Source organism: Notamacropus eugenii, chromosome 7, assembly GCF_028372415.1.
Source record: "Notamacropus eugenii isolate mMacEug1 chromosome 7, mMacEug1.pri_v2, whole genome shotgun sequence".
NCBI classification, from domain to species: Eukaryota; Metazoa; Chordata; class Mammalia; order Diprotodontia; family Macropodidae; genus Notamacropus; species Notamacropus eugenii.
The window spans coordinates 101,131,379-101,145,284 of NC_092878.1; the positions used below are offsets into that span (position 1 = coordinate 101,131,379).

At 41.0% G+C, this 13,906-nt stretch overlaps 1 protein-coding gene across 9 annotated transcripts in view; it reads left to right on the forward strand.

Annotated features, from left to right (window-relative positions):
* The window catches only part of TENM3 (teneurin transmembrane protein 3), a 3,393,579-nt gene extending 3,380,960 nt beyond the window's left edge, over positions 1–12,619 (forward strand). For all 9 annotated transcript variants that reach the window (XM_072622672.1, XM_072622671.1, XM_072622669.1 and 6 more), the window contains 3 exons: positions 963–2,574; positions 6,534–6,664; positions 9,066–12,619. In XM_072622672.1, coding sequence (XP_072478773.1) covers positions 963–2,574; positions 6,534–6,664; positions 9,066–9,821 — 2,499 coding nt within the window. In that variant the 3' untranslated portion in view covers positions 9,822–12,619. The remainder of the gene's footprint in view (positions 1–962; positions 2,575–6,533; positions 6,665–9,065) is intronic.
* Positions 12,620–13,906: the final 1,287 nt, after the last annotated feature.

A 13,906-nucleotide genomic window follows, 5' to 3' on the forward strand; every position in this document is an offset into this window, starting at 1 on the left:
GCCTGAAGTCAGGAAGACTCTTCTGGAGTTCAAATCTGGCCTCAGGCACTCACTAGTTGTGTGACCCTGGGAAAGTCACTTAGCCCTGTTTGCCTCAATTTCCAGATCTGAAAAATGAACTGGAGAAAGAAATAGCAAACCACTCCAGTATCTTTGCCAAGAAAACACCAAATGGGGTCATGGAGAGTTGGATATGACTCAAAACAACTGAACCACCACCACCATCATCACCACCGCCACCACCGCCACCCGTAGTCAGAATGGTCTTGGAACTCCTGCCTTCCTAGGCCAGCTCTCTGTCCCCTGTACCATGCTTCCTCTTCTCCAGCAATAGAGGACTAATAATTTACAAACTGTTCTCATTTAACACACATGATTAATATATCATGCTTCCCTTTTTTCTTCATGTTGACACACTATGCATGACTTAGGACTCAGTCTATGAGGGTTTCCTTGGCAAAGGTAAAAACTTTTCCAAACACTTTGCCCCACTCTCAGTGCAGCTGGAAATATGGCTTCAATGTGTCTAGAGCCGAGTGTTGGGGGAAGGGGAGCATCTTGCTAAATAATTGCTAACTATGAGCAGGAACTGCCTTTCCCATATGCTGTTTCCTGCTTGAAATAACGTCTGTAGAATTGCTTCTCTTGTGCTGTCTTATGACTTCCCCAAATCTATTGACAATCTGCTGTTTGGCCACAAGTGCTGAGAAAAAGAATGCCATGATCATAACAACAGGGGCATATTGTGAATCTTGTGCTACTAATTGCAAAACCCCTCACAATTAAGCATCCAAGTAAATTAGGCAGGAAATCGTTAAGAACATGGAAGGTCAAGGATAACTCAATTTAAATGAGAATTACTCTCTCAAGTGAAATGTTTCATTTTGTTGTCACCAAATCTGTTTATATTTTTCTTCCCCTCGTGCACAGACAGGAGGTTAAAATATGTTTTCTCTTTACAGTCAATGGTCCTCCTGCTTCACAGTCAGCGGCAGTACATCTTTGAATATGATTTGCTAGACCGGCTTTCAGCTATCACCATGCCCAGTGTTGCTCGTCACACCATGCAGACGATCCGCTCCATTGGCTATTACCGGAACATATATAACCCCCCTGAAAGCAATGCCTCCATCATCATGGATTACAATGAGGAAGGGCTGCTTCTGCAGACAGCTTTCCTGGGTACCAGTCGGAGGGTATTATTCAAGTACAGAAGGCAAACAAGACTTTCAGAAATTCTGTATGATAGTACAAGAGTCAGTTTTACTTATGATGAGACAGCAGGAGTCCTAAAAACAGTGAACCTCCAGAGCGATGGTTTTATCTGCACCATTAGATACAGGCAAATTGGCCCACTGATTGATAGACAGATTTTCCGCTTTAGTGAAGATGGGATGGTAAATGCACGGTTTGACTACAGCTATGACAACAGTTTCAGAGTGACCAGCATGCAGGGTGTCATCAATGAAACTCCACTGCCCATTGATCTCTACCAATTTGATGATATTTCTGGTAAAGTTGAACAGTTTGGAAAGTTCGGGGTTATTTACTATGACATTAACCAGATCATTTCTACAGCCGTCATGACATATACCAAACATTTTGATGCTCATGGCCGCATCAAGGAAATTCAGTATGAGATATTCAGGTCATTGATGTACTGGATCACAATTCAGTATGATAACATGGGACGAGTAACCAAGAGAGAGATTAAAATTGGGCCTTTTGCCAACACTACTAAATATGCTTATGAGTATGATGTCGATGGGCAACTCCAAACGGTTTATCTGAATGAGAAAATTATGTGGCGTTACAACTATGACCTGAATGGTAATCTGCACTTATTGAACCCGAGCAACAGTGCACGGCTAACACCTCTTCGCTATGACCTGAGGGACAGGATCACTCGATTAGGAGATGTTCAATATCGACTGGATGAAGATGGCTTCCTACGCCAGCGAGGCACAGAGATCTTTGAATACAGTTCCAAGGGACTCCTAACTCGAGTTTACAGCAAAGGCAGTGGCTGGACTGTGATATACCGCTATGATGGCCTAGGGAGGCGGGTATCGACCAAAACAAGCCTAGGACAGCACCTCCAATTTTTTTATGCTGATCTTACCTACCCAACCAGGATTACTCATGTATATAATCATTCAAGTTCAGAAATTACTTCTCTGTATTATGATCTTCAAGGACATCTCTTTGCCATGGAGATTAGCAGCGGAGATGAATTCTACATTGCATCAGACAACACTGGGACACCCCTGGCTGTTTTTAGTAGCAATGGGCTTATGCTAAAACAAATTCAGTACACTGCTTATGGCGAGATCTATTTTGACTCCAATCTGGACTTTCAGCTGGTGATTGGATTTCACGGAGGCCTCTATGACCCACTCACCAAATTAGTCCACTTTGGAGAAAGAGATTATGACATACTGGCAGGACGATGGACAACCCCTGACATAGAAATCTGGAAAAGGATTGGGAAGGACCCAGCTCCTTTTAATTTGTATATGTTTAGGAATAATAATCCTGCAAGTAAAATTCACGATGTGAAAGATTACATCACAGGTAATTATGTTTTTCTTTTTTTAAAAGATGAATTAGTCTAATAACTACACTCAGGGATCTAAAAAAAAAAAATTAATTGATTTTTTAAAACTTTTCACCTTCCCGTAACACATAAATACCTAATATTCCAATGTTGTTGTCTTCCAGAGGGTTTGGGGAGGCAGGAGGAGACGAAACTCAGTGAAGTTCAGTGGGGTATTCTATTTCCCCCACCCTTTTGAAACTTACTCAGTGGGGAAACACTATGCTTCCTTTAGCAAGAAAATAACACCACGTACACAATTCTGGATCTTCACTTTCACTTTTGTTGTCTTACCTGGTTGGTACTAGCAAAGTTAAGATATGTCTGCCTTTGGGCATCCAACATGTGCCAGCTTTATTCTCTAGTCACACTATAGATAAAGAGGTACACATAGCTATAGATGTCATACACACACACACACATATACATATATACATATGTACACAATGTACACAGCATCGTATCCATGAAAACACAAGGATATTATCATCCATCCTCAATGCAGTGCTGCCACCCAACCTCACTACCCACTCTCCACTTCTGACTTTGCAGTATTTTAATTAGTGGGGAGATGAGCATTGTCTTCCCTTCTTCTGATGGATCATCATGCCTCTGCTCTGTGATCTTTTAGTCTCTTAACTGTATTCCCTCAACCCAGAGCCATGTCTGTGTGACTCTGGCAGAGCTCACTGTCTTTACAGAGAATGAGGCCTTTGGGGAATGTCAGGAATATTGCCAAGTAAGCAAAAGTTTAGAGATGTGTACCCCTATTTCTTTGACTTTGGACAGGCTAGAGTGGAGTAAAGAATGTGACCTCCCAAAATGAAAGTTCTACCTTTAGCTTGGGTTGCCTTATGCGCAGCTAAACTTATTGCAGGCTGAGATGTACAAAATAATATATGAATAAATAAATAAATACATACATTTAAAGAAATATTAAAAAGGGATTTTTCTCACACTCATTTGTGAGCTCTTCAGGCTTTCCACGACTTAAGGCCCCTCTAAACTTCTGGATTTTAGTCATCCTACTACATAGAGATGCTTGCTATTTGTTTTTGACAGTGAGGAATCAAAACGTAGCATGTTATTTAGAGACAAGCTACTTAAAGCACAACTTCCAGAAATGTCACGTAGCACAAATTTATTTAAATTCTAATAAAGAGAATCAACATTAAACAGCCACACTTACCTGTTCCCTAGCATACATGCTCCTTCAGCTCTAAAGAGACTTAAAACAGGAAAGTTTTTCTAATAGAAGACTGAACCCTTGGATCCCAGCCTGTCCTGCCCTCTCACTCCTCTGGCCATACCCCTTATAGCTCATCTTGTACACCAGAAGCCAGTATACACACCTCTTTAAGTGTACAGCTGGCCTTTCCTAAAGACAATTTTATAGTATGGGCTATATATGGTTATCTCCCAAGTCCATTTCCTTTTACTCCGCTACCTTGACCAGGTTTAAGATACTGATCCAAACCACTGCCAGCATGGGTTCCCTCTAGGTGCTGCCTGTCCCTGCCTGTTCAGGCCATCCCTGCCCTCTGGACTCGATTCTCAGGTTCTGGGCTTTCTGACAGATCTTCTTTCCCATCTTTCACTCTCCAGGACCTCACTGAGCTGGTCTCCATCACCAACCATCCTTCTGACCGCTAAAGCACCAAATTCTTTCCTGCCTTCTTTCTTTACCCCTCTGGTCCTTCTAAGAGTTGTTCCTCTTACTGTGTCTTGCATGGCACAATTAATCAATATGCATTTATTAAATGTTTCTGTAACTTTATATCTGCATTTTATATCTGCCCCCTAATTTCCCTGAAACACTCCATACTCCATAGGTGGGCCTGACTCAGACTAGTACTCCCTTAATTCAGGTTCAGTACCACAACAATATGAGGCACTCATGGATAATCCAGCAGTTAACAAAGGTTTACTTAGTCATAGCACACAAAGGATATTCCACAAGGATACTCCAGAGTTCAGTGTGGGCAGATGTGGCATCCATTTCCATGTGGGAATATGGCTGCTTAGCAGAGTAGGGAGTAGCCATTTGAATTGTCTTGGGGCATCTACCAAATCTGAAGGGCCTCAGCCCTGAGCTACCCAGCAAGGTGTAAAGGTATAGCTCGGGTGTTGATCCCCTGGGCCACATTCATCACTTTGGCGATTAGTGGTCCTCTCTATATCTCTGCCCCTAGGCATCACTCAGCCATATGAGCTAACTGAAGGACATCCCTCCCCAACTCTCCCTCCCAATCTCCCTCCTCCTCCAGCATTCCTGCCCACTTCATAAGCCACATTAAGTTCAATTCCTATCAATATAGAAGCAGGAGATTCTACCACAGAATGAGAACTATAACGGACCTTTATAAATCCAACCTCTTCATTTTATTGATGAGGAACCAAGGCCGAAAGAAAGAAGTCCAGTTATTTGCTCAACATCACAGGTACAAGAAGCTAAGGTGGAATGTGAACCAGACATAGCTCTCTTTTCACTGCACATGCTGCCCTTTTCCCACTACAACTTTCAAAATATTTAAAACTTTCCATTTGCATTTTAATATAGACCTCTGTCCAGGATGGCAGAAGCGGGAGGAAGGCTTGCCCTAAATTTCACCACCGCTTTTTAAGCATGCAATCTGTGTTTTGTCTGTTTTATTTTGGGGTTTTCCATAACACAAGACTCCCTTCATCTTTCACATGTCATCACGAAGAAAATCACTTTGTTGTCTGTGTGACGCGTTTTAAGCTTCACCTCTAATTTACAAGCTAGATAATATCAATGGTTTTATACCCGAATGAACCTGGCCAAAGGAAGTGACTTCTGTCAGCGTGGTGATGAGGTGAGAGTTTGTGCCCTGGAGAAGCGGATGGGGAACAACTGGCTCTCCATCATTTTGACAGGCAGTTTACCAGTGGTTATTTAAGAGGTGTTGACAGGGGCTGACTGTAGGGCTGGACAGCCCACAGCCCCCTGAATTTATCCTCCCCCAGCACCATGAACTGCAGGGAATGCTACAGCAGCATTTCTACAAAACATCAAAAGAGAGATGGAACGGCATAAAATATATTAGGTGAAATGCAATTTCAAACTTTCTGGCAATATGCTTAACATCTAAAATAACCTCCACCCAACTGTACTCATAAAGCTGCAGCCTGCTGAGTAGTGCGGTAACATTATAACCTCCAGAAAAGAATAAAAGCCTTCTTTGGAGGTTAATGGCTTCTTGAGTCACATGGCAACATTTTAAAATACCATTTTAAAGGTTTCCAGGTTCTCTACCCAAAAAGTTTGTTTCCACCTGCACCCAGCCAGCCTTTGAAGTGGCAAGTGATGGCAGTCACCCAACCTCTATGCCCACACCTCTGCCAGCTTTTAGCATTCATCTTTGATTAAGAAACAATTCTTGATGTTAGTACTCCCAATTTAGTCTTTTTATTAACAGAAAATGAATTGTGGAACTCTACATATCCTTGGGCAATCCTTGTTGCAAGCTAATAACATCACAATTCCTATTAAAGGCCATAACTTACTAACGACAAAAACGATTCATTTGTTTTCTCCTGACTATGTCTTTTGGTGGCGCTGAGCCATACCCATTACAGTTTTTGGTCATTATTATTAACACAGGATACTTAGTTTGCATTCATGACATTTTATTCAGTTGGCCTAAATGAGTGATCAAAACTCCAGATTTTCACATTATGAGGATATGCACGTGGCATTGTGTTTAGAATAGACAACAGTCTTCATTCTCAAAAAAAAAAAAGAAGAAGAAGAAGAAAAACCAGTGACTTTTGAATTATGTGGCAATGAAGATGGATGTGGGTTCTTTTGTCAAGTAATTTATGTATGGATGTGATTTTTTAAAAGGTAGGGACTTAAATTTAAGAAGCACAAAATACATTCTAACACCTTTCATTCTATACGTTCTTCTCCTAGATGTTAACAGCTGGCTGGTGACGTTTGGCTTCCATCTACACAATGCTATTCCGGGATTCCCCGTTCCCAAATTTGATTTAACAGAGCCTTCTTATGAACTTGTGAAGAGCCAGCAGTGGGATGATATACCAGTAAGAATCAAAAAGCAAACTAAAGAAATATGATGAATGGGAGAAACAGTTCCGAGTGAGCTCTCTGCTCTCCTGGCTTTATTCGCCAGTCTTTAATTCGATTAGCGCTGTAAAGCATGCACTACTACCATTTTTTTTCTCCTAGTAGAGTCAGTAAATTACAGTCATAAAAATGGGGGGGGGGGTCTTTATAAAAAAGGCTTATATTGTTGTTTAGGGTTAGAATTGTTTTTGAAGGTGGGAATCAAAACCTAGAGAGACGTATTATTAATAGCTAACAAAACCTGGAAATCCATTTTTGAGTGCTGTGTTTCCTAATGGAACCCTGAGAGATCAGATTGACACTGGCACTCAGAGCCTGAAGGAAATGAGAGAAATAAAAAACAGCCAGGAAATAAACACAAGAACCCCTGATGTACATGAGCGACTGGCATCCTATAAATAATACAAGAGGACAGTTTAACTCCTCTTTACTATTAACTCTGATTCATGTGACAATGTAAGATACAGAATCACCCCTAGACATGCTCATTACTGCAACCTAAACTTTGGCTGTTTATATTATTCCATTGGAAGGAAAAGGCTACACACACACACAGAACCGGTAATAATTCTAAAAGGATAAAAGGAAATAAACAGAATGGGAAACTGCAAAGTCAGATCTGCTATTTCAGAAAATGGTGCCTCTAATTCGGACCATTCAGAGATCAAAAAGAAATGCATAGCAAAATACTAGGATTTCTAGCTTAAAGCAAGAATAATTAGAGATCAAGAAATTGGGTTATTCAATAATGATAAGAAGAAAAGACTGCAGAGTTTGGGAGTTTGGGGGGAGTTGGGGTTTTTTTTTGAAAGATTAATTTTTCTCCGGGGCACTTTTCTATAATTCTGGTGAATAAAGGGGACGATTGTAGTTGGAGGAAAAAAAATATAAAAGAAACTATGTAAAGGCCCCTGTTTTCTGTTCTTGATCAGAAATTATAGGTATTTGGGTCTTCCTTTAAATAGCGATTTTTTTCCTTTTAGATTCTCTTTCTTATTTGTAGATTACTGTTCACCAAGTCTTTAAGATGGGTGAAGAGTGTAAGGTGTGAAAGGGCAAAATTTTACAGCATAAAAACTGGACTGGTGATTTCATTAGTATAGGAAAATTCCCTCTGCTAATGTAAGTTGGCACTCTGTTCACCACCAAGTCAGAGGGAATTTCTTAGGTCACTGAGAGGTCACACAGTCCCTGTCAAGGGTAGGTTTTTACTTAAAATCTTTTCTGATTCTAAGATGAGCTTTCTAGCTACTAGGTCACACTGCCTCTCACTAACATTTCTTAATTGAAAACATATCTAGGTGGGTCAAGTGCTATGCAGATATGCCAAAGCTTTCTAACCTATTTGAGAGAGATTGCAACGATGGCTTATGGCATTGCATTAATCAGTCTTTTCTGAAGTAACTGAAGTCTTTTTTGGGTTTGCCAACATTTCTTTTGGGCTTGGTGGGAGTTTCCAATTAAGGAACGAGTTCTAAGGAATCCCTGGTAAAAACATTTGGGCACCTCAGGCAACCTCAGTGGTTGCAGAACAACCCTATCTTTTACTAACAAACCAGAAACAAATGCTTAAGTTCAAGAAGCCACGCCTATTAAGACAAATATCTGCTTTTGTCAAAGTGGTTGAGCTGTTAAGATGTCCCTATTAAAGCCCTGGCTGATGGAGAAGGAGGGGCTCACCTAAGTTTATTTCAGTCACTTTCCAAGCTTGCTGAAAATAATTGTTCTTAATAAGGTAGTAAGTAATAGTTCTCTGCATTCAGGCCTTCAAAGGCTCCTGTACTATGGCTCTGCTTATCACTGTGAAACTCAGCTGAAAGTGTTTGTGGTTACTAGGAAAAGAGGAGTCTACCCAAATTAAATTGCAAGCATTCCAGATCATACAAATGGGACCCAGTGTTCAAATACTTACCATCCTCTGAGACTTTCTCACAAGTCCCAGCTTTTGCCAGTCTTTCCCCGCTTCCCACTGAGAAGGTTGGAAGGATATATGAGCTGATTAGCCGAGTTCCACAGATCCTCAGAAGACAACACAAATGTTTCTAGTAATTATGGAAGAAAACATAAAGCATTAGAATTGGCAAATACTATAAACGTTTGAAAGCTTTGAATGGAGTTACATTTTTAAGCTGGAAAAGCAAATAGAACTCAGTTAGAATTTAAATGAACTTGAAGTCAGGAGAGTTGAAGAAAAGCCTTCCACCCAAGGGAAGAACCAAGTTCCTTGGTGCACTCAAGTACAGCTTCTGCTTTTGTGACATTAAGGCAGTATGCCAAGGTGGTAAGGGGAGGGGGGCTGGGGAAGGCCAGGAGCTGACAATGTTCTTTAAAAAGTCTCTCTGTCCCTTTTCCTTCCAGCCAATTTTTGGAGTACAACAACAAGTGGCCAGACAAGCCAAGGCCTTCCTGTCCCTGGGGAAAATGGCAGAAGTGCAGATCAGCAGACGCAAAGCAGGGGGAGAGAAATCATGGCTGTGGTTTGCGACGGTCAAGTCTCTGATTGGCAAAGGAGTCATGCTCGCTGTGAGTCAAGGGAAAGTGCTGACAAACGTGCTCAACGTGGCCAACGAGGACTGCATCAAAGTGGCAGCCGTCTTGAACAGTGCTTACTACCTTGAAAACCTGCATTTCACCATTGAGGGGAAGGATACCCACTATTTCATCAAAACTACCACCCCAGAGAGTGACCTGGGCACTCTGCGGCTAACAAGTGGGAGGAAGGCCTTGGAGAATGGTATCAATGTCACCGTTTCCCAGTCCACCACAGTGGTGAATGGCAGGACTCGCAGGTTTGCCGATGTCGAAATGCAGTATGGCGCTCTGGCTCTGCATGTCCGCTACGGCATGACTCTGGATGAGGAGAAAGCACGCATCCTGGAGCAGGCCCGACAGAGGGCCCTGGCCAATGCCTGGGCCAGAGAGCAGCAGAGGGTGCGGGACGGAGAAGAGGGAGCCAGACTCTGGACAGAGGGAGAAAAAAGGCAGCTTCTCAGTGCTGGGAAAGTACAAGGATACGATGGGTACTATGTACTCTCTGTGGAGCAATACCCGGAGCTGGCAGACAGTGCTAACAATATACAGTTTCTCAGACAAAGCGAAATAGGGAGGAGGTAACACACTGGCCAAACCCAGGCCGCCAAAGACACCGTGCACCAAAGTCTTCTGAGAGGGAGACAGAGCTATCTTGCTGCATCACTACTTGAGCCTAAACGACACCTTTGCTCAGAATTTTCTGTAGCACAATTTGAAGTGGACTCTGTGAAAGACAAGAACCTTCCAGGAGAATGATACTGCTTTAAAAAAAAAGAGAGAGAGAGAGAAAGAAAAGAAAAGAAAAGAAAAACCCACAAAAACAAAAGAAAACAAAAAAAATTACAAAAAAAAAAACTTTTTTTCTGAATGACCTTAAAGGTGATCCGCTTTAAAGAATATGTTTACATATGCATATCACTGCACTCAGTTGGACTGAAAGTATTAAAATGGAAGAAAAGAAAGCGGCCTAAAACTTTTACAATGGGCCTCCTGTTCCTTTGAGGCACTGTATTTAACTAAGGTAAAGATTCATACAGTGTTTCCAAATATTACTGAATTGTTGACCTTTGCTTACAAGAAGTAGTCTCTGCATAGGATGTGCTATATATCTCTGTTAATTTTAAAATGTGGGGTAAAGTTACTGTTTATAGACAACCCAACTGCTTTAACTGTGCTGCTTTATAAAAGGACACTGGCACAAGGGGACTTCTGCTACCGTGGGAATTTAATTATGGATTTTACAATGCTAACATGGTTTGCCTTGGGGGAAAAAAACTGGCAAGTGGAACCCTTGTCACTGATAAGCAAAGGAGACCCTGATTTTTTTGTAAATTATGTGAGACAAGTTGTTTATGGATTTTTATATGAATTACAATTTACTGTACATCAAATATTAGTCTCAGAGGAGTTAATTTATGTAAAGTGTTTAAAAAAGTTTATACTTAAAAAATAAAATGATAAAAACATGTGAACTGTGTGATTTTTTAAAAAGGATTGCACCTTTTGTTATCTGTTATAACTATACAGTATAAATGATTATATTGTAGAGATATAACAACTTATGCCTATAATGTCCAAAAGTGTTAATATTTTTGTATTAGGTTGAGAAATTGTACATCTTTCTATCACCAACATGGATAGGATAGTGCAGTCCTTTGTGGGTGGCTATCAGAGTACAGTTCCCTTCTCGAACTTTCTAATCATCATGCTGGTGCCCCCACTGTTATCTCCCAGGGGCCCACAAGCAAACAAAGGCTCGGGGAATGGGTGGAAGCCGTAGACAACTGGGGTTTTCCTGGTCCTCTCCCAACTGTAAAAATAAATGGGGATTTGTTATAATTAGCCACTGGGGTTTTCTTATTTTCACTGCATTGGTTCTGTTAATAGTGGCCCAATGCTACATTTCAAGGTAGGACAGTGTAGTGTTGCCAGAGGCTTGGAGAATGTTAGGACTGACTCACTGTAGTTTTAACCAGATCAGTCACAGTGGGTGACAAATACACAGAAACCAAGCCTTGTGGACAGAGTCAGAGGGACAGTTAATCTTGGTTCTTGAACCTCTGAGTCACACAAAGAAATTCAGTAAGGGAGACCAGAGCTTAGCTCATCACACCCACATTACCAAATCTCTGTATGACGTGGCTGGCCGACAGCAGAGAAACCAGGGTGCTACAGAGCAGACTTGAAGCTAGTTCACCCTCGTGAGTGTGTGCATGGCTGCGTGTCTAAGCAAGCCCGGCTCCTGTCCACAATGGGCTTAAGCCACTGTTCAAATCTCATTTCAGCCACAAAAAATATTTTTAGAAAATATTTTTCAGTTCCTTGAGCTCGATTCTACACTGTTTTTCCTCTATGTATAATGGTGATAAAATATAGCAAGTGAACATGTCGTCAATATAAAGGTTCAAGTGATGTATTGAAGATAATTTTCTAACTGCTTTGTACGTATCACATACTCTAAATTGCACAGTAGGCGTGTTTATTAAACAGGCTGGGAGAGGTTTGAAATAGCTACTGAATCGGCAGGATCAGTGCTATTACTGTATTTGTGTATTTGGTAGAGCATACCGAAGTAATTAATCTTATAATGAATGCTGATATTTTACTAGAATGGAAGCACAGCCTAGCATCAATATTTTTTATCCTTGAAAGTCCTTTGGCAAATATGAAGAACCCCAGATTTAGCAAACTATGAAATTTCAAACCACATAAACATGGCACTGTTTTCCATTTTCTTTTTGAAATGTAAACTGTTAGGTATTTGCAATTCTGTTAGATGGAACCTTCAGCAGCACTGTATTTAGTTAGCATGTTGTAAGTGCTTTTGGTGAAATAGGCTCAGAGTCTAAATTCTCAGAAACGTTTCTGACCTATTAAATATAAAAAGCCTATACCATGTGGCAGAAGTGAAATCATGGTCTATCGTCTTGACGTGTAATAGTCCTTCACATTGGCGTGGATAAATAACAAATTAGAGTCTCTCTCGGTGCTTATTTTAGATGAAGTCAAATCAAACCAATTAGTGGTCTTGTTAGTAGGTATAATGAGCCTATTTCTTACTAAAAAGACTTGTGATGTGGACATGCTTTTACAAGAAATAGTGACCTTGGGGAATATGTAAACAAAAAAATCTTTTTTTTTAAGAGGGGGGGAACCTGTATAATGAAAAGAATTAGCTTACAAAAAAAAGAAATTGATATTCAAAGTATTTTAGGCAAAGCCAGTCACAAATGCTTTCATGATATTTTGAGATGTAAATTTTGTCTGATTTGTACTGCTCCTTTCATTTGCCTTCTTAACTTTATATGTGACCTGAATTTTCCATAACTTGATGACTATAGATTGCATCTAGGCATTCCAATAAAAGCCAACCCAATGTGTGTGTGTTTATATATTTTTTAAATATTATGTCAGCCATCACAGCTCAGGTATTGCTTTTGTGTTGATAGTGGAGGATGCAAATGAATGCACTTGGATGGCTATCGATTCATCTGCTACACGTTGGTAATATCTTTTTTTTTTTGTCCATTGGCCAGACTGCTAACTCAGCAAAGTGAGTGTCACCAGGGGATCTCTCCCGTGGCCTACTTTAGAAATATGTTACATAGACCCCACAAAAGCAAGCACTACAACTATACAGAAGGAGGGGGAACCCACTACCCATCACTACTCAAGAGCAGTCCCTTTTTTTTCCCTGTGATTCTGCTATAAGTACACTTAATTAAAACACTTGATGAGAATAATCAGTTTGGGACTGATGGGTTCTCTGCCTCCTGGAGATGTCTAAATCTACATATAGACAACGGACTGATTAGGACATGCTGATTCCAGCACTTCTGTGGCTGGCAGGCCAGCGCTTGGATTTTAGTCTGAGAAGGCAGCCTTCATCGCACTCACTTTGTAGTGACAACCACCACTTGATAACACGTTGATCCAACAAGAATCAGGTCGCTCCACTTGGCAAACTGGCCTATTTTTCCCTGCCCCTAGATATATACCTCACACTTAGAGAGGGAGAGAATTGTATTTGCATTAATTGTTTCAAAACAAAATACCAGTTTCCAACCCTATCCTGAAAACCCTGAGTTTGCTGTTGGGCTTTTTGGGGAGGAGGGAGGAAGAGGGGGTGAAGAGAGGCATTTTTGTTCTATAAAAATGGCATCTGAACAAATGCAAAGGAAAATGCACTGGATAAAAATTAAATCCCCGTCCAAAAAGAATCTTTTCAGGAAATAGGCTCCACAGCCCCCTGCCACTCTCAATGAAATGAGCATCTGTATTCATCTTTTTAATTAATAATATCCTGCAGTTTTAAGTGCAGGAATTAAACTTATAATAGCTGTCTGAATAGAAACATCTCAACTCAGGATAAAGATCCAAACATTGTTGAAGGCCAGAGCAGGGGAAATGCTACGTTTCGGTGGGCTACCTGCACACTTCAAGCACACTGCAAGCTTATAACATATACTTTCTGCCCTACTCTGTTCCAAATGAAGTGGCTTTTTCCTGCCACCAAACAGCAGAGGCAGCAGGCTGCATCTGGTGCGCTTCAAGTGAAGGGAGGCAAATGAGGATGTTGGAAAGGCGCTGGTTCACAGCATGGAGAGTCTGCAGCCAAAGCCCCTTGTGCAAATACAGGCTGTTGTTCAGGGGTGGACCCGGTCCCC